Source organism: Eptesicus fuscus, chromosome 15 (assembly GCF_027574615.1).
Source record: "Eptesicus fuscus isolate TK198812 chromosome 15, DD_ASM_mEF_20220401, whole genome shotgun sequence".
NCBI classification, from domain to species: domain Eukaryota; kingdom Metazoa; phylum Chordata; class Mammalia; order Chiroptera; family Vespertilionidae; genus Eptesicus; species Eptesicus fuscus.
The window spans coordinates 12,526,725-12,552,682 of NC_072487.1; the positions used below are offsets into that span (position 1 = coordinate 12,526,725).

Here is a 25,958-nt window from a genome sequence, read left to right on the forward strand (position 1 = left end):
CTCAATAAAAATATTTATAATACATGAGAAAAAGTCTCATTGCAACTTTGAAAAGGTCATGTCTACAATTGGTGAATGATAGGAAGGAAACTGATAAACATGAAAACAGTGGATTTGCCAAGTTTATGGGTTTGTAGGTGAGTATTTCTCTTACCATTTTGAGCAATAGATTTTAAAGCAATTTTGGAATTACTTCCTCTTAACAAGGAGAATTTTAGACATAGCAGCTGTGGTGGGAGGGCCAGGCTAGCCCTGCTCTGATCACATAAAGGTATGGGCTCCCAGCACCTGCTGCCCAGCCATAACTACCCACAAGAACCTGGGCCACCAGAGAGGTGAGAGAATGGAAACAATATGGGTTTTGAAATCAGAGAGACAAGAGCATGCCACTTTAGTCTTGTGACCTTAGGAAAATTGACAACCTCTCCAAGTTCACATGTAACCCAAAATGAAAATACCCATCTTCCAGACTCAAGAGGAATAAATGAGAAAATGGATGTGAAAATGCTTAGAATGTGTTAGATGCTCCATCCATCATGACCTCCTTCTCTCCCTTCCCTCGCCCCCCTCGTTCCTTCTTAAAATGTCTTATCATGCGTCAGTGGACAGAAGAGGAATCTGTGTGTTTTCAGTTAATAATACTAAATTGATTTTTAAGTTTCAGATATAAATTATTTTCAAAACATAGAATAGAGATCCTCTAATTCATGTATTTATTATTGTCCCAAAGGGGGCAAAAACTGGTACTTAGGGTGTGATAAAATTTTAGATATTACAGTGGTTTATGAAGGGCCACGATACACTAGAAACAAATTCACTGTATTAAAATTCATGGCAGGGCCCGGCCAAGGTGGCTCGGTGGTTGAGTGTCGACCTATGGACCAGGAGGTCACAGTTCAATTCCCAGTCAGGGCACATGCCCGGGTTGCGGGCTCCATCCCAGTAGAGAGCGTGCAGGAGGCAGCCGATCAATGATTCTCTTTCATTATTGATGTTTCTGTCTCTCTCTCCCTCTCCCTTCCTCTCTGAAATGGATAAAGATATATTTTTAAAAAACATTTAAAAATTCATGGCAGAGGAGACACTGGGACAAAATAGCCATTTTTTCCTAAGAACAAAAATATCTAAAATCTCCTTAGGGGGCAATAATTTTAAAAGTAGAAGTAAAAGGTTGAGAAACACTGCTCTGTTGGTTAGAAGTGAGAGGGAGGGTCTATTTCCCTTCCCTGGGAGAGTGGCTCTCACCATCAGCTCTGGCTGCTCTCAGACTAGAGAGAACCCACAAGCAGGGCTGGCAGCTTGCCTGACATCATGCTATCATTCTTACTGGTCCTTTCTCTACAGACTTTGCAGATTGAGAGAGGTGATGTCAACTCCTTTTGCTCATCTCGAAAACTTAAGTTCCAAAATAAGCCACCCAGAGTGGTTAGACAGACTTACAATCACCAAGCAGACAGAAGCTTGATGTTTGGAGCACACTTGTAAACCTTCTAAGCCTATGCCTGGTACAGAGGAGTAACTCATTAAATGGCCATTTCCCTTTTTTCTTTCCTTCAGGAACATGACTTACCCTTCACCCCTCCCTACCTGTCCTCTGTACCATGTGTTCCATCAATCCACCCACACAGTTATAAATTGTGCAGCTGCCAGGTGAATTAAAAAACAAGCATCAGCAAAATTCAAATGATGGGAACAGAGCCTTCAAAGATTCCCTTCCCGCCTACCCTTGAAAACTACTTTGAAATATTGCCAGAGACCTCTGAATCCATCCTGGCTGGAACATATTCTGAGTGCTGAGTTCTGCAGCATCAACCTGAGCATGTGCCAGGGAGCTCTTTGCTCATAGAGATCCCTTTGTCATCTAACTTAAAGAGTTTCTGCTGTTACCTTTCGGTGTTCACTACCTGGTGGGTTCCCAGGAAACCACGTCTTAGGTGTGCAATGGTCCTACAAGCACCAGGGGACTTGTGAGTCCTATTTGGCTCTTTCAAGATGCTGCTGGTCAAAGGGAAACGAGGTGGGGTGTGTGGAGTGGGGGGTTTCTGTTAGGGTTGCACAACCCTGCAAGAGAACTAGATGTTCTTCCTGGTTTCTCACTAAATCACTCTATCCTTCTGCCTTTAGCAAATGGACTAAAAGTAGAAAACTTTATCAAATGGGTTAAAGAAATGGTGCGTTGGGCTCCTAGGTAAAAACAACAATAATAATTGGAGAAACATAAACATGAGATCTGAAAACCCAGTGTGGTGATGCATCACATACATCACCATGGGCAAATTATTAACCACTGTGAGGCTCTACTTTTCACTCTGTAAAATGGGGAAGATGATCGTTCTCACCCTGTAAGGCAGCGCTGACCAGGAGATAGTCACCGATGGTTCTACACAGTGACCACTGGGGAAGAGAGCTTTACAAGGGGTCACTCCAGCATTTCGGAGGAGGACTCCTGGGTAGCAGAAAGCTGGAGCCCCCGTTAGCCTCAAGGAAACCTCTCACATGCAAGGGCTTCAATTAACACAATGTAAGGCCAACAGATAGTGACTAAAGTTGGTTAATCAAGAAACATTGCACCCTGGTTGGGTAGCTCAGTTGGTTAGAAGGTCGTCCTGATACACCAAGGTTGTGGGTTTGATCCTCAGTCGGGGCACATACCAGAATCAACCAATGAATGCACAAATAAGGGAAATAAATCTCTCTCTTCCCACGCTTCCCCCCCCCCTCTCTCTCTCTCTCTCTCTCAACAACAACAACAAAGAGGAATATTGCTGCATGAATTACTTATCAGGGGTGGGCAACTTTTTTCTGTCAAGGGCCATTTGGGTATTTATAACATCATTCGTGAGACATGCAAAATTATCAACTTAAAAATTAGCCTGCCATCTTTGGTCAAACATTTAATTAATTCACCCCTAGTGCCTTGGAAGGGCCAGACCCAATGATTTCTCTGGCCTTACATGGCCCCTGGGCCAGGAGTTCCCCACCCTGATTTAGATCGTATGGCCCCAGGACCAGCAACACTTGCAAACTTTCCAGACCAGCAAACTCTTGAGCTGCAATCCCCATCCCAAACCCTTGAATCAGAAACTCTGGGGTGGGGCCCAGAGATCAGTGTTAGCAAGCTCTCCGGGTGATTGTGATGGAGTCAGAAGCACTGATTGAGAAACATGGAGGTGTAGGCTCTAAGAAACAGCTTAAGGAGATAAAAGTAGCTGCCGATAGGAAGCAGGATGAGGAGGTGGAGGGGTGGGGTGGGGGCTGCTGTTCTCTAGATAAAAGCCTTTCATTTTATTTGATGTTTTAACTGTGTGCATGCATTACTTTGAAAAAAATTAAAAATTTTTCTCAAAAGTAAACAAACTTGATTTCTGAAGCATGTCTGTGGCAAGAGCCTGGCCGGGGCCCTGAAGATGGAAACAGGAAACCGTTGGTAGGACTCAGCAGCCAAGGCCCAGTTCAGCTGCTGCTAAGTGCATCGCCACTCCTGAGGGACGTCTCGCCTTCCTGAAGGCTCATCTGCTTCCTTCTGGGCCCCGTGGCTTGCCACCGGCCCCCTCCCCCAGGGAGACAGAGCAGCGAGCAGCCCAAATAAAGGGCCGGTTTGGCTCCAAGTGGCTACCCTTCCTGTCACTTTCCCACCCATTCAAAAGCGAACTCCTTCCACCTCCATCCCCACCCACCCACTCACCCACCACCACCCTTCCTGGTCTTCCTTCCTCCTTCCCCTTCCTCCCCCTCCCACCCGGCTGGTGCATAAAGGCTGTTTGCTCCAACTGACCGATAGAAGCGGTGGTGAACCGTCGCACGGGTCCAGGATGCCCTTCCCCGCCCTCTCCACGCCGGACCAGCTGCACGCAGAGCTCGTATTCTGTCCGAGGTTCCAACGCGTTGAGTGTAACAATCTCACTGGTCACTGAGGAGAGGGAAAGTGCAGGAAACTTGGGTTGGCATCCTTTCACATTCTCTAACCTGGCAGGTTGCTCCTGTAATGGGAACCGCTATTTGGCCTTTAAAAGCACAATGTCTTAGTGAGACAGAGAGGCAGTTCCATCGTCGGGGCCCCACCATCCCTAATATAAGGGAAATAAGGCTTCTCCAGGGAAATCTCCAGGTTGCAGTGTGTTCAGTAATAGAGGTATATCTGTGCCGCTTAATCATCTCTGCTCTAGTCTTTGCCTGTGTAGAGTAAAATTCTAAAATCACACAGATCTTCAACTCTATGGAATGCCAATCTGATTTAGGGGAGAAAAACCTCAATTTAGAATAACATAAAGAATTTAATTTCGACTGTTTTCCAGTACAGGCAGTGATTGCAAGCAAGCTTCCGGAGGAGAAAACTCGGGGTTTGCTCACAAGGACGGATGGTGGCTTTGCCCCCGTCATTACAAAGGAAGGGTTTGGAGTGCCCAGATCCACTCACAAGTGTACCGGCTGCTTTCTCCTCAGTGGGGGGCTTTGGCCAGCCCCCTTCTCCACAGACCCTGCAGAGGGAGATTTTACCTCGCCAGACGGTAAATTCCCAGCCAGGGAGGAAAAAGCGGCCTGTGCTTAAGAGTTCAGAAGACCACGTTTTGGATGTCTACTTGTAAAGAGAGACTAAATTTTTACCACCATATTTTTTTTTTTTTTTTTTAATATATTTTATTGATTTTTTACAGAGAGGAAGGGAGAGGGATAGAGAGCTAGAAACATCGATGAGAGAGAAACATCGACCAGCTGCCTCCTGCTACCCCCTACCGGGGATGTGCCCGCAACCAATGTACATGCCCTTGACCGGAATCGAACCTGGGACCTTTCAGTCCGCAGACCGATGCTCTATCCACTGAGCCAAACCAGTTTCGGCACCACCATATTTTTAAAAAGGCTTTTAATAAGGCCTAGGCATTGGTGCTGGAAACAGCAACCCCACAATTCAGCCTTATGTTGCTCACATGTTGAATTTGAGCTGAGTCTACAATAGAACGTGAAGAGCTCAGTAGTAATCCCAGGACTTTATTCGGCATACCCAGATCAGCTAGTGTCACTAAGCCCAAGCCCCTCCTTTTCTTCTCCTTTTTTGTAACTTCCTTGCCCTTTCCGGAAGGCCACGGGCACGGTGCAGTGGGTGCCGGTGGAGCAGGACCCGCCAGGTCTCCCTAGCAGGACGGCACAATGAAAGCAGCAGTGTCAACAGATAGTGCTCAGCTCCCTTTTTAACAATTGTGACTATAGGCCTGACCGGTTTGGCTCAGTAGATAGAGCGTCGGCCTGCAGACTGAAGGGTCTCAGGTTCTATTCTGGCCAAGGGCAGGTACCTTGGTTGCGGGCACATCCCCAGTGGGGGGTGGGGGGGTGCAGGAGGCAGCTGATCGATGTTTCTAACTCTCTATTCCTCTCTCTTCCTCTCTGTAAAAAAAATCAAAATATATTTTTTTAAAAAATGTGATTATACATCATCATGCTACAAACCGAACTCTAATTTGCGCTTCAAAATAAATTTAACAAATTAATTCATTAAAAGTGTTTTTATGAACTTTTGACGTTTTATCACACTTTATGGAATTATTTTTTCTTTCGGGAAGTTGGGGGAGGAGCATGTACTTTTTGCCCTCCCCCACCTCCTCCCCTCTGCTGCATTTCAGTCTGCCACAATGTAAACTTTTCAGGCCCAAATTTCTCTCAAAATCTCTGTGCATCGCCGAAACTGGTTTGGCTCGGTGGATAGAGCGTCAGCCTGCGGACTGAAAGGTCCCAGGTTCGATTCTGGTCAAGGGCATGTACCTTGGTTGCGGGCACATCCCCAGTAGGGGGTGTGCAAGAGGCAGCTGATCGATGTTTCTCTCTCATCGATGTTTCTAACTCTCTATCCCTCTCTCTTCCTCTCTGTAAAAAATCAATAAAATATATATTTTTTAAAAAATCTCTGTGCGTTAGGAGCCTGCAGGACAGGGCAAGTCTCAAATGAGAACAAGAACAAACAACTTAATATAGCAGCAACAATCACCCTTGAATTTAAGCAGATTCGGTCTCTTTGTCTTTCCAGTAGACCCTGGAATTTCCTGTTATCATATTTATGGCATAAACATGGATCTCTTACCATGACCAACCAAGACGAGTAACTAAAAACAGGGTTGGAAGCCAGGGAAGCCTGAAAAAGAAACACTGATATGGACAGTCACTCCCAATGCAGTCTGTTCTGTGTTCCATAGCACACCCTGACTTTCAGAAGTTGGCCCAGAATTCAGAGGGCCCCACACTCTAACCTGAAAACTCTGAAACTAAACCCTCTGCTACAGCCACCACCAAGGGGAAGAGGGCTGAGACAGAAGAGGGACTTCTGTGTTGAGGGATAGTTTTCCTTCCTGGTACATCTCCAGCGGGAGCCTTTCTATGCAAACCTTACCTTGAATGTGGCGCCAAGCCTCATAATGATTGACAGGTTTGTAGAGAAGCTTCTTGGATTTGATTGGTCCATCCCCAAAGTAAGGCTCAGAGCTGATGTTGATGACAGCAAAGTTATGTCCAGTGTCGATCACATTGGGGGCATTCAGGGGCTTTGGAAGAACTAAACACAAATTCAGCAATCAGATTAGTTCTTAGATTTAGGGTTTTATCGTTATTCTTAGGTGGGGGAGAGGGTGAGTGCCTTTACCTTTCCAACAACACCCTCTTAGAGCTCTCTGCTCAGATGCAATGAAATCACCTGCTCTGTGATCTCCCCACTTAGTTATTGCCTCTCCAACCCCTTATCCACAAAGTGCTTTCTTAAAATATGACTACTCCTCTGCTCAATGGATCCCCATTACATTTAGAATAAAGCCTAATATGTGTGCCATGACCTGCCAGGCCTTGCACGAGTGAGTCCCTGCCTCCTCTCCAGCCTCCTCTTCCCCTCACCCAATACCCTCCAGCCCCACTGACCAACGTTCCCTTCATCCAACTAACAAAGCAGCAAGCTCCTTTTGGTCTCAGTCTTCATAGATGTCGTTTTCCAGGAAGGAATGCTCCACCTCCCACTATTCTCCAGTTAACTCTTACCCATCATTCAACTCTGACCTCCAATATCACTTCTTCACAAGGGCTATCCTAGATCTCAGCTAGACTTTCACAGAACTTCTACTTTTGCTTCTGTAATTTTCAGGACTTATTATTCTTTGTGATTTTGTGTGATTATTTGATGTTGATCTTCCCACTAGACTATGTATTCTTTCTCTCTTTTTTTGGGGGGAGGAGGGGCGGGAGGAGGGTTCTGAAAACAACACGATCATTATCTTATAGTTCTGAAGGTCAGAAGTCAGACATGGGTCTCACGGGGCTAACATCAAGGTGTTAGCAGGGTTGTGTTCTTTCTGGAAGCTCTACAGGAGAATGTTTCCTTGTTCTTTTTAGCTTTTAGAAACTACCTACATTCCTCCACTTCTGGCCCCTTCCTCCAGCTTCAAAGTCAGCAGGTTGCATCTCTGTGACCCTCCTACTCTGTATTGTAATATATCTTTCTGACTAGAGCCAGGAAAGGTTCTTTGCTTTTAAGGACTCATGTGATTAGAGTGGATCCTTCTGGATAACCCAGAATAATCTCCCCATCTCTCAAAGATCATGTATTCTCAGTGGGGACAATAGCACCCCACCAATGAGGTGAAAATTGGTTCTTGGGGTAAACTATTACAATGGCTTGTGGCCTTGTGAAGAGCCACAGTACATAAACAGATATGCAGTACATCTGTGATGTTAACATTTTATGGTGACGGGCGTAGAGTTTTGGAAAAAAATTTCTAAGAGGACTCTGTAATGAATAATGATTAAAAAAGGTTGTAAAACACTGCAGTAGACTCTAAACAGACCATGTAGGTTTGTTCACCAGGTGCTGAATAACTGTCAACTGAATTTCCAGTGAGTTCTATAGCTCCATTAGCCTGACCTTCTAAGAAATGCACAATTGTTGTTGTTTTTCTCCACAAGAGTGTATATTATATAATGTAGACTCTTTCAGATTTCAGGGGACATTACAATGTTAAATAACTTTACCTCTTGGTCTTAATGTTTTGACTCAGCATCTGTAAAAATGACCTCTAAGTCTTTGATCAATATCATTTTCTCAGGGAATCCTATCCCATTTTAGATGAGTCACCTCTCCAGCCCTGCTCCAGCAGTCTTTGCCCCCATTTGGGCTTTAATATTCTCCATGGCACTTAACATCTCAACAAACTAGACATTTTAATTATTTATTTGTTCATTGTTTATACCTCTCTATGGGAATGAAAGCTCCATGATGAGAGCTCTCCCCCACTTGTATTATTCATTGCTATATTCCCAAGCCTAGAACATATAGTCCTTTAGCAAATTCTATTGGCTGACTAAATAAATACTGAAGAGTAAGTTGCCCAAGGTCAGGATAATAAAGCAGTAAGAAGCCTAATGGAACAGCATGCCCTGACGAGGTGGCTATGTCAGTGTTAAGTCAGGTAAGTCTGAATACACATTTTCTTAGATCAGTTTCTGAAGAAAGCCTCTAAAAAAAGTGAGTAAATTCATTCACGAACTCATACTTCCCTCGTATGATCTCATAGGACCACCTGTTTGTTTAAATCATCGAAATGCATGTTAATATAGCCATTAGTGTCAGTCTCTTGTAAAAGAGATAACTTTACAAGGGTAAGAAAATTACTCCAAAAGCTTCCTTTTAGTAATTTATTGTTTTGTTTTTTCATTTTCTAATCATTCTTATAGATATATACATATTGTAAAATGCAAAAATCTTAAGTGTACTTAGCTCAAGGACTTTACCTATGTACACACCCTTGTAACCACTACCCAGACTGAGATAGAGAATATTTCCAGGCACGCTCCCCTTCCCCCACCCCCGCAAAGCACCAAGCACCTTATGTCCCTTCCCAGTCAAGAGGGAACTACCATCATAACTTCTGTGAGTATAGATTAGTTTTGCCTGTTCTTTAACTTTAGGTCAAACGTGTCAAACTCACGGCCCACAACAAATATTTTTGCGGCCCAGCCAATATAACGGTATGTAAGAAACGTTTCAATAAAAATTTTATAATTTAATTTTTATAATAGCCTGCTATACATAATTATTAGTAATGACTACAATGTTCGCGAATGACTGATTACTATAATCGTGTTGCATTCACTTCCCTTTCGCGCCTTACATGCAGGTGCACCATTTCTTGCCACTAATACCAGCAGCAAATATTTTAGCAGCCGACTGCCACGTCATTAGTCTTGGACTGACTTGTTTGGTGTGCGCAACAGGAAATATTTCACTTTCGAAGAACAAGAAAAATAAGTTTATTTGTGTTACACTTATTAATTTGTGCAGTTATTCAGTGTCTGGTAAGTTAATGTTCAAGAAAAAAATATTAATTTTTATTAAAATGTTCTATTATTTTATGTTAACAATTACTCATTTTTTCAGCCCTTTGTATTCAGCATGTCTCTATCGAAATAAACCTACGTTTCTATGAAAATTGAAGCTTTTGTTTTTTTGCGGCCCGCATAAACTTAAACCTTGTTTATTTAGCCTGTGTTAACCTTTGAGTTTGACATGCTTGCTTTAGGTGAATAGAATCATAAAGCACGTACTTTCTTTTGCGCATTATTATGTCTATGAGATTCATCCATAGTGTGGCAGAAATTTATTGTTTCATTTTCTACTGTATGATGTTATGGATGAATTGCATTCCCCCCAAATTCATATGTTGAGGTCTTAACCTCCAGCACCCCAGAATGTAACTCTATTGAGAGATAAGTCTTTAAGAAGATAATTAAGATAAAATGAGGTTATTAAGGTAGTTCCTAATCCAATATGACTTGTTGCCCTCATAAAAACATTAAATTAGGATGCACACATGTACATAGGAAAGAACATATGAAGACAGGAGAAGATCATCACAAGCCTAAGAGAGAGGCTTCGGAAGAAACCAACTCTGCTGGCACCTTGATCTTGGACTTCAGGCTCCAGAACTGTGAGGAAATCAATTTTTGTCTTTTAAGGTTCCAGCCTGTGGTCCTTTGTTACAGCGGCCCTAGCAAAGCAATACGTATGAATGCACCACAACCTATTTGTCCCTTCTAATGTGGATGGGCATTTGGGTTAATTTCGGTTGGGGGCTATTCTGAATAAAACTGCTTGGAACATTCTTGCAAATGTCTGTTTTGAATATATGCACACATGTCTTTTGAGCATAATACCTTGGAGTAAAACTGCTAGGTCACAGGGTAAGTGTATGATTAGCTTTAGTATATAGTGCCAGTTTGCCAGAGTCGTTGTACCAATTTGTCCTCTGGTAATAAAGCCTAGTATCTATTTCTACAAATACTCTGGGTATAGACACTGACAACTTTACCCAACGGCTGGTCCCGTTTTATGTCTGTCCATCCATATGGCAATGAAGAAGCATCAGTGACTTGGAACTAGAGATGCGTCCTTGCACGGACGTCATGTGCTATGTCTCTCGTTAAAAAAATAAATAAATAAGATTCGCCTGAATCTTAGCAGTGTGGTTTGTTTTTTTAATCATTCTTATTTATTTTCCCTGGATAACAAACATGACAAGAAGCTTAAACAATGATATAATTTGCCTTGTTTGTATATTGTTTCCTTTCTTCCAAGAACATGTATGACGTAATAAATTGTTTTGATAATGTGATTACTCCAAGTAAAACAGATTTGGAATTTTTCCAATACTCCAAAATATACTGAGAATTCTGAGGTGGTTTACATGGATTCTCAGTGCAGAGAATCCAAATCTATGAGGCTCTGTTTATATTACTGTTGTGACTGAACTTTTAAAAATAAAAGATTATGTTTACATTCATTTCATTTATAGAAATTACCTCCTGCTTCTCCCGAAGATTCCTAATCAAGTAATGAAGTGAGTCAAATAGAACTCAACCTTGGTCATCTTGCTTTCTCATCTGTAATTCAAGAGACTCAGAAAGCAAAATGGTGAAGGGTTTGGAGTCAGGAGACCCAGATTCAAAGTTAAGATTCGTTGCTTAGCAGACGTACTACCTTAGACAAGTTAGCTAAATCTCTGAGTCTGGTTCCTGACTGGTAAAGTGGTGATAACAATATCTATTGCATAAGTTTTTAATAGAGATTAAATAAGATGAAGTACGTGCTGAGACAGTTAGCTCCTTGCCTTTCCAAGAATATATACTAGGAGTGTTGGGTGCTTTTGTCTAAATGAACTCATAAGTAACTTCCATATTTAAGACTCCTTGTTGTATCTATGTATACCAGCCAACCTACCTGGGATTTACCTTCACTTCATTTCTTCTCCTCAAGCTACAAATGGACACACACCCACATAGATTAATCTGAATTTTGAAATACAAATTTGTAGCAGAAGAAATACAACACTGAATATGTGGGAATAAATCATTCATGTTATTCAATAGCATCATTCTCAAAAATTTCCAAATAATTCTTTACAGTAATGAGTAGGAAGTCAGAAGTCACAACAACGATGAAGCTTTTGATGAAATATAAACATGACCAGACACTTTGTACCAGACACAATTCTGAGTGTTTTATACATCTAGTAAATCTTCACAATAACCCAGAAATGTAGGTAAACTAAGCTTCATTCACACAAAAAAAGAAGGCTGGGAGAGGCTAATTCATTTGCCCAGGTGCACACACACTGTCACTAGATAATAGGGACAAAAATCAATCCCTGGGCTATGTGATCCCGAAGGTCATATACTTAATCCTTCCTTTCCATTTTCATGCACGTAAAAAAAAAAAAAAAACCTGTAAAGACTTAGTGTCCTGGGAAAGATCCAAAAGACATTTTAGCTGTCAGATAACATTCCTATCTGGAAGCAACACCCAGCGAAACATAAACAAAGCGCTTCAAGGATACAAGCTCTTCCCCTGGACACGGAGCTTACCTTTCACAGAGATGTTGAAAGGCTTTTCCTCCATCCCGGCCACGGTGTTCACACTGCAGACCCAGACTCCTGAGTCAGGGGGCAGCAGCCGCTCGATGGTGAAGGTGGCCACTGACAGATGACCCGTGTGGTTGAAGTCTTTTGGCTGGAAAGGTCAAATACAAAAAAAAAAAATCAAAGCTTCCAGGGAGGCATAAACACAAAGGTTCATAACACTGACCCCGTCTCATTGTTTAATAAGAAGTTTTCTAGGAGAGATTAAGAAGTTCAATGCAAGGCTTGTATAATCACTGGCCCATTTCCAACGCTATTGTAGTAGCCCCGAGAGTTTACATTGGATTGACGCCCTCACAGATCCTGCTGTTGTATTTGTGTGGTTGGGCGTGTGGGGTAAATAGTTACAAGCAAGCGGTCTAATTCCTTTTAAGCTGCTGCTGGTAACATTTGCTGCTTTCTGGTGTAATACAGAGATGGCAGGGTGAGAGGATACAATGGCTCCCCAAAGGGTGTGAGGGCTATCAAGTGTGATCTTGTGGGAAAAGCCAGGGCTCTGAGAACACACACCAGCTCTGCCACTTGTGCCCAGTTCCTCGCTTACTAAACTTCACCCAGCCAGTTCCCACTTCTGCAGAAAGGGACGGGTGACGATCAGTTAGAAGGCGGATCTCGTATGGTTGGCCCTTACTAGATGGTAGCTGTTGCTCCCATTACCTTGTGGAAAGGCCATCAACAGCTGGGAAGCTGTCAATTGGCTTCTACTACCTAACGGGTTGTTTGAGTGGAATCAGGAACATCTGGTGTGTGGACATTGGTAATGGCATGTTCTACACGCATACATATCCATGTCCCTAAAAGAGGTCACTTGGATCTGCCTTCCTGGTAAGTTGATTTTTTCAGTCATCTTTGAGAGACATAAGAAGAACTGCTGCCATAGCGCCGAAGCCAGTGGTGAGCAGCATCAGTGAGGGCAGAGAGGTCTGAGGAATTCCTCCTGACCTAAAGGATTCTGTGGATCCTGGTTTCTGAACTGCAGATGTGGGAACAGGTCTGTCCGGAGTCAAAGCTAACAGCATCCTAGCCTGAGGGATGCAAGCCCGAAATGGAATCCAGCCTTGGGTGAGGTCACTACTATACTGAAAGTATCTAGTGATGTCAGGAGGGAAGATAAAGAATAACTCTTATGCCCTAACTGGTTTGGATCAGTGGACAGAGCGTCAGCCTGCGGTCCCAGGTTCGATTCCAGTCAAGGGCATGTACCTTGGTTGTGAGCACATCCCCAGTAGAAGGTGTGCAGGAAGCAGCTGATCAATGTTTGCATCTCATCGATGTTTCTAACTCTCTATCCCTCTCCCTTCCTTTGTGTAAAAAAATCAATAAAATATATATTTTTTTTAAAAAAAAGAATAACTCTTACATGGAGCACTGTCCCATCTGGCTTCACCAGGGTCATTTCTTCATTAGCAGGCAGTGGCCAGCCAGACGCTTTGCAGATGTGGTTCAATTTACCACTGTTTACTTCGATGTCATCTGGCAAATCCTCTATCTTTGGGGTCATCCTTGGCCTGCCTGAATGAAGAAAACAGCACTGTGAAATCCAATCTTTAACACAACGGCAATAGTAATAAAAAAAAAAAAAAGTAGCTACCATTTAGCAGGTCACACCCAGGAAAGAACTTTCCAAATATTATATTGTTTTCTCATAACATAATAAACTTGTGAGGTGGGTCCTATTGTGGGTGCTCACTTTATAGATGATGAGAGGGAGGCTCAGAGCCCAGATTCCAGCTCAGATCTTTATGATCCAGAGCCCACACTGTTCACCATAATGCTGGGCTACCTCAGTGCACCAGTGATATACATCCTCCTGCCCTTACTTTTCAGCCTTTTTCTTGCTATTTAAGATAATTTTTATAAGAACAAAAACTAGTTCTTCCATTCAGCAAACAACCCCATCGATACTTCTGATCAACACCAGGAGCATTGGTTTTGATATCTGAGAGATGTCTCATTGACTGGGAAGTCTGCACATGGCAGAAATTAATAATAGGCAGATTTCGCCCTAGCCAGTTTGGCTCAGTGGATAGAGTGTCAGCCTGCAGACCAAAGGGTCCTGGATTCAATTCCATTCAAGGGCACGTACCTCGGTTGCAATTCTCAATGCATGCAAGAGGCAACCCATCAATGTGTTTTTCTCTCTATCTTTCCCTCTCTCTCCCACTCTCTCTAAAAACCAATGGGAAAATATCCTCGGATGAGGATTAAAAAATAAATTAAGTAATAGGCAGAGTTATAATAAAACTCAAGAACAGTATGATAACTAGACCCTCCCAGATTCCTGCCCCGTAATAAGTAAAGCAACATATAACCCTCCCCAGATCAATTTATAGTCAACAGCCAAATCAAAAAATGTTGCTTCTAACATTGAAAGAATAAAATATGCCTCTGGTTACAACATAGACATCAGGATTCCTTGCCTAATATCTGCAGAGTAGAGAATGGACAATCCTGAAATATAACAGTTTTATTCTGAACTATAGGATCTTAGAGAACCTTGGGCCACTTGTAATTAAATGTGAGACGTGGCTGAAGACAGTTCAACCCATTGGTTACTAGGAGATGGAGGTGCCCTAGAGCAGCCATCACTCATATGCTGTTCGTATCGGTGGTGGGAGAAGGTGGGGTCATGGTAAACACGTCAATAGTGGTATTTTATATTGCTATCCTAGTTCTCAGGCCCAGAAAGAAACAGGTAAAGTGTGTGGAGCAGGAGACAAAAGGGCCTATGACTACAGAGGTAAGTCCTTGACATATCTGTAGACTTGGAGAGGTTAGGAAGTTCATTCAATTTTTCAGCTTAAGTAGTTGCTTGTGTAGGAATTTTAGAAAGTGCTTTGGCACTTTTAAACCATTTCTTTCTTTCACTGTCCCTTGCGTTTGCTGCAGTTGGATGCAGGTGAAGGTGGATGTGCAGGTGGAGGGCGGGAGGGTGTGTGTTAATGAAAGGGGGCTGCTCTCCGGAAGCTTAGGGTCTGGATCTAGGTCTGAGATTTCTCACACTTTTTGCAACATCAGCCTAAGAACAGAGAGGAAGGAGTAAAATAGAAAATCCAACTCCTAAAGCTTCTTAGTTCTCCATTTCAATCCATTCCTCTGGTAGCCCCAGAGCATTGCCTCCCCTAACTAGACCCTCCCAGATTCCTGCCCGGTAACAACGTCCAAACGCTGAGGACAGAAGAGAAAGTATAAAGCTGACAAGCGAAAGCCTCTGAGAAAACAACTGTTGGTATTTCCCCGGTATCTGTTCTCTGTGGTAACTATACAACTTGTGTGGCAGCAGCCACACACCATATCTTGTAAACAAACGGGTGTGGCTGTGTTCCAATAGTTTTCTTTATGACAACAGATGGAGGGGCAATTAAGAAGGAATGAAGTACCGATATATGCTACGACATAGATAAAACTCAAAAACGGTATGATAAGTGAAAAAGCCAGCCACAAAAGACCACATACTGTATGATCTCACTTACAGTATATAACCTGTCAAGAATAACCCAATCTGTACAGACAGAAAGTAAGTTAATAGTCACCAGGGGCTGGAAGGAGGGAAGAGTGGGAGTTACTGCTAACAGGAACAAGATTTCTTCTGGCATGATGGAAATATGCGACACTTAGATTATGGCAATGGTCGCACAACTCCGTAAATATACTGAAAGCCATTGAATTGTATACTTTCAGGCAGTGGTCGGCAAACTCATTAGTCAACAGAGCCAAATATCAACAGTACAATGATTGAAATTTCTTTTGAGAGCCAAATTTTTTAAACTTAAACTTCTTCTAACGCCACTTCTTCAAAATAGACTCTCCCAGGCCATGGTATTTTGTGGAAGAGCCACACACTCAAGGGGCCAAAGAGCCGCATGTGTCTCGCGAGCCGCAGTTTGCCGACCACGGCTTTAAGGGAATAAATTTAAGGTATGAAAATTATATCTCAATAAAGATGTTAAAAAATAGTGGAGCAGCTATGATCTATGGGTCAGTGTTTGCTGACCTCTGTTCCAGGTAATTTCCGAACTAGAATTACTTACCATTTCATTCTGAGGGTAATCTTTTCTATTTTTTATATATTTTTTTAATCCATTATCTAAATCCCTCTAAAGTAGTTTTTCCCTGTTGTGCATATCTAGAGACAAGGCTGGTCCCAGAGAAGGGAGCAGAAGAGATAGGCAGAGCTGTCAGCTAGTCAGTTATCACTTAATGTGCTATAAAGAGCACATGATTTATTTCTAGTAAAAAAAAAAAAAAAAAAAAAGGATGAGAGCCAGTATAAAGGCCCATAGAAAAGAATCAGAAAGCTTTACTTTAAAACCTGGGACACAGTCTTTCCAACTTTTAGATGGAAACAGAAGTGGTTTGAAAACCTTGGGCTTTGGGGGCAAGAATGATTGCAGAAAGCTTGGTTCAGATGTGCTGAACGTGGCCATGACTACCGTGTTACCTTGCTTTACCTTCTTTCTCACACTGGAGCCCTTGGCGTTCTGGAGAGCAGAGGCATCCTTGGAACCGATCACAGATCTCCCCGTTGGTGCACCTGCACTTGAGCTTACAGTCTGGCCCATAATACCCAGGCTGGCATGCTGTGAACAAAGACATCAAAAACCAGTGCTGAAACAGGAGGAGGAAAACATTCAGGCTGTAGGTGGCTAGTTTCATTTTCTCTCCAATCAACTCATTGATTCATTTAAAGTAGTATGTGATTTATCCGCATTATTTATCTGAATTACCAGGAATGTAAGGGGTTAGGAAATTCTGCTTCTATGAGAGTTGAACAAGCTCTTACCAGGTCACCCTTCTTATAAATAATAACTAAACTTTAAAAAACTACCTGAAAGCAATGAGGAGTGGGGGTCGGAACCAGACAGATTCTAAAGGGGAATTAAAATTTGGAAGATGGGAATCACGTGTTTCCCATTTTTAAGCTTTTAGTCTAATGGCTGGGTACAGTTGATACCAAGTAGGGAAACTAAACTCCAAAGAAAACTTGTAGTTTACTGACCTGAAGAACAAGAAGACACAGGGCAACACAGCCACTGGGAAGTGAGAGGGAAAAATCTAGAAAGGGAGAACAAGAAAGGCAAACTCCCAAATCTTTGGCTGGTCCCTGAACCACACATGTTAAGTGCAGATTCAAAGCTACCCTGCTAAGAATAAAAGAACTGAGCTGTGTTTGAGCTGATGACTAAGAGTCAGAGTTTTCCATTTGAGTCCTTCCAAATTAATAGCTTGCTAAAACAAAGTTAGCACTCCTCAAAGGAATATAGTCTCCACAAGGTAACATTCACAGCATCCAAGATACAAGTCCAAATTACTCAACATAAGAAAAAACAAACAAAGACCAACCTTGATAACCCAGATGTTAGAAATGGTAGACAAAAATTTTAAAGCAAATGTAATAATTATGCTCAGTGAGATAAAGGAAAATATGCTCACAACAAATGAAACAATGAGAAATCTCAGCATAGAGATAGAAACTATAAAAAATAGCCAAAAGAGGATCCAAGATGGCAGCAGACTAGGTAAATGTTACATTCACCTCCTCCCAGGACCAAACTGGAATTACAACAAAAATACAGATCAACCTGAATAACCAACTGAAGACCAGTGAAACAGAAGTCTTCTAACCAAGGATTTACAGAAGAAGCCACATCAAGACTGGTAGGAAGGGCGGAGACACAAAAAAGGCTGCAAAGGTTCCCTCTAAGGAGTGTGGGGTCTCAACTTCATGCCGGGCTCCATAGCCCAGAGCACCAGAGCTGGGAAGAGACACCCACATAAAATCTGGCTGTTAAAATCGGTGGGGATTGTCTTCCAGGGAGCTACAAGTGTCTGCTAGAGACATAGACATCCTCCTAAAGAGCCAATGCACAAAATCTCATTCACAGCCACTCACCCTGGGCTCAGGCAGAGGGAGAGCAGAGCAGACTGGAGTTGTGTGAGGAGAGCCTGGGGTCTATGGCTCTGGGGAGAACACTGAGAGGACAACTGCCAGACACCCTGTATTGAATAACTCTGCTGCACCGCAGACACCATCTGCCTTGGATGGTGGAGCACTCCCCTCCTTATGGCATTAGCCTAGGGCAGTGGTCGGCAAACCGCGGCCCGCGAGCCACATGCAGCTCTTTGGCCCCTTGAGTGTGGCTCTTCCACAAAATACCATGTGCAGGCATGCACGTACAGTGCAATTGAAACTTCGTGGCCCATGTGCAGAAGTCGGTTTTCAGCCTGGGCGAGTCTATTTTGAAGAAGTGGCGTTAGAACACTCAAGGGGCCAAAGAGCTGCATGTGGCTCGCGAGCCACAGTTTGTGGACCACGGGCCCAGGGCAATGCAATAACCCCACACTTGGGCTCCCTGTGCCCCCACCCTGCAGAGCTCATACCCCAGTAAGGAGTCAGCTGCCTGGACTGGAGTCAGCTGCCTAGGCCAGAGTGTAGAGGTCTGGGCAGACTCGGGGGGTGTCAGTGACTGGGTGGTGTAGCTTTGGGGCAGGGCTATTCCCCCCACTTTCCCATGAAACTAACTGGTGCCTTCCCTGATGGGAGATCCTCTAGCCCCACCCTGCGGACTGTAGGTGGCCACACGCTCTCAACTCATGGTAGGCCCTGCCCTGCTGGGGTCCGGACAGAATCTGAGACAGACTGAGTTGTGTGGCTTTGTGGTGGGCACCACTCCTCCTACCTTCCCCCAATCCTGAACAATACCTCCACATCATAGGCAATCAACCAGCCCCATCATCCTGATCCCCAGCGACCCTGCCCTATTGAGCTCGTGCTCCTGGCGGAATCTTGGACAGACTGAGCTGTGTGGCTCTAGGACAGAAGCCATTTTTTCCTTCATACACCCAACTAGTGCAGAGCCCGCCCTGCATGAGGCCAAATCTTGGTCCACCTGGGCCTGATGAACTCTGCTGGCCTCACCGGATGACTCCATGAGACCACCCCCACCACGAAGGAACCTTTACCTTTTAAGACAGCTAGACGTGGTATACGCTGGAAAATTTGCTGAGTGACCTCAGACCCAGGACTGGCAATGAGTTTGAACTTGTATCAGTCTGGTGAATACCACTCACCCGTACCTGGTGACTACCAGGAGAACTGAACTCATGCAACTTGAGTACTGCCAGAGGCCCTGGCAGTGACTGAGCTCTCAGGCAGCCGGCAAGCAGAGGCAGATCTTAGGGTGCCTTGGGACTTTTGCTGACCTGCCACCAGGCCCAGTGCTGGTAAAAGCCAGCCTTGGTGCACAGCTTGTTCCTTTCTGCACAGAGCAGAGGCAGCCCTAACCACAACCACAATGAGGCATCACCTCACACCTCTGAGAATACAAACCTAGCAATAATCACTTGAAATGTAAACAGCTTAAATGTTCCATCATTAAGTCGACAAACAACAAGTGCTAGTGAAAATGTGGAGAAAAGGGAACCCTTTTGCACTGCTGGTGGAAATGCAGACTGGTGCAGCCACTGTGGAAAACAGTATGGGAATATCTCCTAAGAATTCTGAAACACCAATCAGAAAGAATATATGCAGAGGCAGCCACAAACTGTGGGTCATTTTGTAGCTCAAACAGGTTGCCCAGGGCCCACAGGCAGCACCTGATATTGGCCTGAACCAGAGTCCTTACCAAAAGGCCCAGAGCCAACACACTGGCCAGCTTCAGACAGCATCAGAACAAGATCCAATTAGCTTCACAAGCAGCCAATCCAAAAGGAGATCTTGGCAGGCACCAGACCCTACAGAAGCAAATTCCACTTCATGTGGTCAGCACCTGCATAAAAGCCTTTATAGTGTGGTCAGGGTCAATCTTCACAGTCAGCCAGCCTCAGGGCCAACCCCACAGGTGAATGGGCCAATAGCAATAAACTCAATTACAACAGGAGGACCCACAAAACCTCCACAAGAGACGTTTCTGGAGCACCAAGATCAGGTAATCAAGGAGACTGCAACACTGAGTCCCATGGAACACCTACTATATAAGACCATACTACCAAGACTGGGACTCATAACGGCTCTAACTAATCCATAGGAATAAACACAAAGAGGCACCAAAATGGGGAGACAAAGAAACATGCCCCCAAATGAAAGAACAGGAGAAATATATGCACCCCTGTGTTCATAGCAGCATTGTTTACAATAGACAAGATCTGGAAACAGCCAAGTGCCCATGAGAAGATGAATAGATAAAATAGCTGTGGTACATTTACTCAGTAGAACACTACACAGCTGTAAAAAAGAAGGAACCTTTACCTTTTAAGGCAGCATGGATGGACCTAGAGATTATTGTGCTAAGCAAAATAAGCCAGACAGAGAAAGACAAATACCATACAATCTCACTTATATGTGGAATCCAATGAACAAAATAAACTGATGAATAAAATAGAACCAGAGGCATGGATACGGGAAGCAGATTGACAGAGATTAGAGGGGAGGGGATGAGAAGAGACTGGATGAAAGAAGGTGAAGGGATTAGCCAAAGAACATATTTGCATAGCTCATGGACACAGACCATGAACAATGTGGTGATGACCAAATGAAGAGTGGGTGGGGATGTGTGGAGGTGGTTAAAGGGGGGAGGAGGGAATGAGGAACATCTGTAATAGTGCCAACAATAAATAAGAATAAAATCACAATAAATACATACCTAGCAATAATCACTTCAAATGTAAATGGCTTAAATGATCCAATCAAAAGACATAGGATAGCAAAATGGATAAGAAAACAAGACCCATATATGTGCTGTATACAAGAGACTCAACTCGGAATGAAAGATAACACAGAGTAAAATAAAGAGACAGAAAAAAAAGGTATTTCATGCAGATGAGAAGGAAATAAAAGCCGGGGTAGAAATATTTATATATGACAAAATAGGCTTTGAAACAAAGAAGGACACTACATAATAATAAATCCAACAAGAGGATATAACCCTTGTAAACATTTATGCACCCAACATAGGAGCACCTCAACATATAAAGCAAATCTTGATGAACATAAAGGAAGAGATTAACAGCAATACAGTAGGGAATTATAACACCCTGTTGACATAAATGGATAGATCTTCCAGACAGAAAATCAACAAGAAAACAGCTGCCTTAAATGACACACTAGATCAGATAGATTTAATTGATATCATCAGAGCATTTCATCCCAAAGCAGAATATACATTCTTTTCAAGAGCACATGTAACATTTTGTAAGACCACATGTTAGGACACAAAACAAGTCTCAGATTGAAATCATATCAAGCATCTACTCTGACCATAATAGTATGGAACTAGAAATCAACAAGAAAAAACTGAAAAACACACAAAAACATGGAAGCTAAACATTAGTAAACAATGAATGGGTCAACAATGAGGTCAAGGAAGAGATCAAAAGATACCTTGAAACAAATGAAAATGAGAACACAACAATCCAAAATGTATGGGACACAGTGAAAGCAATCGGAGTAGGAAATTTCACAGCATTACAGGCCTACCTCAAAACAAGAAAAACCTCAAATAAGCAATCTAACTTTACACGTAATGGAACTTGGAAAAGAATAAACAAACAAAGCCCAAAGTGAGTAGAAGGAAGGAAATAATAAAGATCAGAGCAGAAATAAATGCAATAGAGCCTAAAAAAATACAAAAGATAAATGAAACCGTGGAAAGGAAGAAGTACAACTGTCATTATTTGCAAATGACATGATACTGTGTGTAAAAACCCTAGAGCAGGCATGGGGAACCTTTTTCTGCCAAGGGCCTTTTGGATATTTATAACATCCTTCACAGGCCATAAAAAATTATCAACTTGGTTTCCTCTTTCACCAGGGACCTGCCAACATGAGCCGCGTTTGCACCAAACCAAGACCATGAAGAAGGCGGCCCGGGTCATCATCAAGAAGCACTACACATGCCTGGGCAACAACTTCCACACCAACAAGAGTGTGTGTGAGAAGGTCGCCATTATCCCCAGCAAGAAGCTCCAGAACAAGATAGGGGGCTATGTCACCCATCTGGTGAAGCAGATTCAGAGAGGCCCGTGAGAGGCATTTCCAACAAGCTGCAGGAGAGGGAGGGGAGAGATAACTATGTCCCTGAGGTCTCAGCCCTGGATCAGGAGACCATTGAAGTTTACCCTGACACTAAGGAAATACTGAAGCTTTTGGATTTTGGCAGTCTGTCCAACCTGCCGGTACCTCAGCCTACAGTTGGGATGAATTTCAAAACACCACGTGATGCAGTTAGAATATTTTGCTATGCTGTAATATTATCAATAAACCAGGGACAATCTGGTTTATTGATAATATTAAAAAAAAAAAGATTATCAACTTAAAAAATTAGCCTGCTTTATTTGGTCAGACATTTAATAACTCACCCCTAATGCTTTGGCAGGGCCAAACCAAATGATTCTGTGGGTCTTACACAGCCCACAGGCTGGATGTTCCCCACCCTTGCCCTAAAGACTCCACAAAAAAAAAAAAAAAAAAAAAAAAACCTACTAGAACTGATAAATGAATTCAGTAAAGTAGCAGGATACAAAATAAATATCTAGAAATTGTTGCATTTTTATACACCAATAATGAGCTATCAGAATGAGATTGCTTCAAAAACTAATAAAATACATAGGAATGAATTCATAAAATTATAAGACACTGTAAAAAAGAAAGTGAAGAAGATCCAAATAAGTGGAAGCACATACCTCGCTCATGAATGGGAAGAATTAACATCATTAAAATTTCCATACTACCCAAAACCATCTATAGATTGAATGCAATTCCTATCAAGACACCAATGGTGTATTTCACAGAACTAGAACAAATAGTTCAAGCATTTATAAGGAATTACAAAAGACCAGAAATAGCCACAGCAATCTTGAGAAAGAAAAAGTTTGAAGAATCACATTACCTGATATCAAATTATACAACAAGTCATAGTAATCAAAACAGCATGACACTGGCATTAAAAACAGATATAAGTCTATGGAACAGAAGAGAGAGTTCAGCAACAAACCCTTGCCTTTATGGTCAATTAATATTCAACAAAAGGGACAAAAACACACAAAGATAGTCTATTCAATAAATGGCACTGAGAAAATTGGACAGATATGTGTGAAAAAGTAAAATTAGACCACCTCTTACACAATCCACAAGAATAAACTCAAATGTATTAAAGATAAGCCTCAAAACCATAAAAATCCTAGAAGAAAACATAGGCAGTAAAATCTCAGACATTTTTGATAGAAATATTTTTTCTGGTCTGTCTCCTCAGGCAATGGGAATCAAAAGAAAAAAATAAACAATTGAACTACATCAAACTAAAATGTTTTTGCACAGCAAAAGAAAATGAAAAGATAACCTATTGAATGGGAGAACATATTCATCAATGATACATCTGATAATAAAAAAGTTACACAACTCAACATAAAGTGCAATTAAAAAGTGGACAAAGGACCTGAATAGACACTTCTCCAAAGAGGACATACAGATGGCCAATAGACAATGAACAGATGTTCAATGTCACTAATCATCAAAGAAATGATGCAAATTAAAACCACAATGAGATATCACCTCACACCTGTCAGAATGGCTACCACCAATAAATGAACAAACAACATGTGTTGGTGAGGATGTGGAGGAAAGGGAATCCTCACACACTGTTGAGGAGTATCAAGTCACCTCAAAACATTAAAAATGGAACTGCCTTACGATCCAGCAATTTCACCTCTGGAAATATATCCAAAGAAACCCAAAACACTGATTCAAAAGAATATATGTACCCCTATGTTCATTGCAGCATTATTTACAATAGTCATGATTGGGAAGCAGCCCAAGTGTCCATCAGTAGAAGAGCAGATTAAAAAGCTGCAGTACTGCCCTGGCCAGTGTGGCTCAGTGGTAAAGTGTCAGCCCACCCACCAAAAGGTCGTGGGTTTGATTCTTGATCAGGGCCCCTACCTGGGTTGCAGGTTTGTTCCCCAGCCCCAAGGGGCCTGTGCTGGAGGCAACCAATCAAGGCGTCTCTCTCATATCGATGTTTCTCTCTCTTCCCCCCTTCCACTCCTTCTACTCTCTCTAAAAATCAATGAAAAAATATCCTCGGGTGAGAATTAACAACAAAAATGCTGTAGTACATTTACACAATGCAATACTACTTGGCCATAAAAAAGAAGGAAATTTTACCTTTTGCAACACCATGGATGGACCAGGAGAGTATTACACTAAGTGAAAGAAGCCAGTTAGAGAAAGACAAATACCATATGATTTCACTTATATGTAAAAATCTAATGAACAAAATTAATAAACAAACAAAATAGAAATAGACTTGTAGATACAGAAAGCAGACTGACAGTTTTTGGAGGGGTAGGGTGCTGGGGGACTGGGTGAAAAAATGAAGGGATTAAGCAAAATAAACAAAAAACAACCATAGATACAGACAACAGTATAGTGATTACCGCTGGGAATGGAAGAAAGGTATATGGGGGAGATGGAAGAGGTACAGGAGGGATAAATGATGATGGAAGGAGACTTGACTTGAGTGATGAACACACAATACAATATTTGAACGATGTATTATAGAATTATACACCTGAAATCTATATAATTTTATTAACCAAGGTCAGCCCAATAAGTTGAATAAAAAAATTTTAATAAAAAAAAACCATTCTAGAACTAGACAACTGAAATTGAAAATGTTACTATGTGGACCTAGCAGCAGAGTGGAGATAACAGGAGAGAGAGTCAATGAATTTTAAGTTCGATCAATAGACATCCAGTCTGAAGAACGCAGACAGAGGAAATGTTAGAAAGAAACGATTAGCGTTTCAGGGACCTAAGGGACAATATCAAAGAGTCTCTAGTACATAGGTGATTGGAGGCCTTAGGAAGGAGTCTGGGAGAACACTAGAAATTTCCAATTGATAAAATCATAGTGATTTCTTTAGCCTGGCATGGCTGGGATGTCAATATGCATCCTCTTATAAACCTGAATCTAGAGACACATTCACTATGAAGCTGATGACACTTATATTCTAGACTCCTAACATGCATGCACCCCTCCCTGGGTCCTAGCAGTGTTTATATACACACGTACGTTTTTTTAATTTGCATATAGTTTTATAATATTCTTTTTTAAGGGAACTGGACCTACCCCCACCTGGGGGCACCTTTTGCTTTAAGGTGCACATCTCACAGACCAGGTAAGATTCCTTCACTGCTGTGGCTCCCTCAGTATTCCACGGGGGCAGATACAACATTTAGGACATTTAGAGGGACTTGAGTGAGGTTTGTAGTAGCTGCAGCTTGCTTTTGTGTAACTCTCCTCTTTGCCCTCTTATTCCAAGCCCCTTAAGCTGTGCTGTTCAGTATGGTAGCCACTAGTCATGCATGGCTACTGAGCACTTAAAATACAGCTAGTCCAAATGGAGATTTCAAAGACTTGGTGTGAAAAAGGAATGTAAACTATCTCATTAAAACTTTTTTCTATTGATTACTTCTTGAAATATTTTGGTATATTGCGGTAAATAAAATATTAGAATTATTTCACTTATTTCTTTTACTTTTTAAATGTGACTACTAGAAAAGTTTTAATTACAGATGTGTCTTGCTTATATTTTTACTGAACTGCCACCCCTAGGATATTGTTTTCAGGTTGCTGGGGGCCCCATCCTCACTCCCAATAGTGCCAGATGTGCAAAAAGCTGGCTCTGTGAGGTAAATACTGAAAACTCTTTCAGCTCTGGCCAATTCACTCCACTAATAGTCATTAGAAAAGATCTGGCATATTTGGCTGCAGGTTCATGTTAACCTACTACTGTGTTGCAGGAGACATGAAACACACACTGGAGAGGAGATGGGAAACACGTACCTTTGTAGCTTATCAAACGGGAAAGTAGACGTTAGAAAAGGCAGAGGGGATCTTAGAGTAGCTGAAGTTAGGACTGCGTGAGTAATGTCCATAGAAGATAAGATCATAACTTTCTCAATTACCAAACAGCAAATCCAGTCCAGATCTGACCGGAAAGTGCTGATATTTATG

At 42.3% G+C, this 25,958-nt stretch overlaps 1 protein-coding gene and 1 pseudogene across 1 annotated transcript in view; one reads left to right on the forward strand and one right to left on the reverse strand.

The window, feature by feature from the left end:
- The window catches only part of TEK (TEK receptor tyrosine kinase), a 126,266-nt gene that overhangs the window by 28,126 nt on the left and 72,182 nt on the right, over window positions 1-25,958 (reverse strand). The window contains 5 exon segments of the mRNA XM_008154073.3: window positions 3,776-3,910; window positions 6,380-6,541; window positions 11,890-12,034; window positions 13,304-13,455; window positions 16,395-16,523. Of these exon segments, the coding sequence (XP_008152295.2) occupies window positions 3,776-3,910; window positions 6,380-6,541; window positions 11,890-12,034; window positions 13,304-13,455; window positions 16,395-16,523 (723 nt within the window).
- LOC129151713 (40S ribosomal protein S17-like) lies at window positions 20,439-25,293 on the forward strand (annotated as a pseudogene).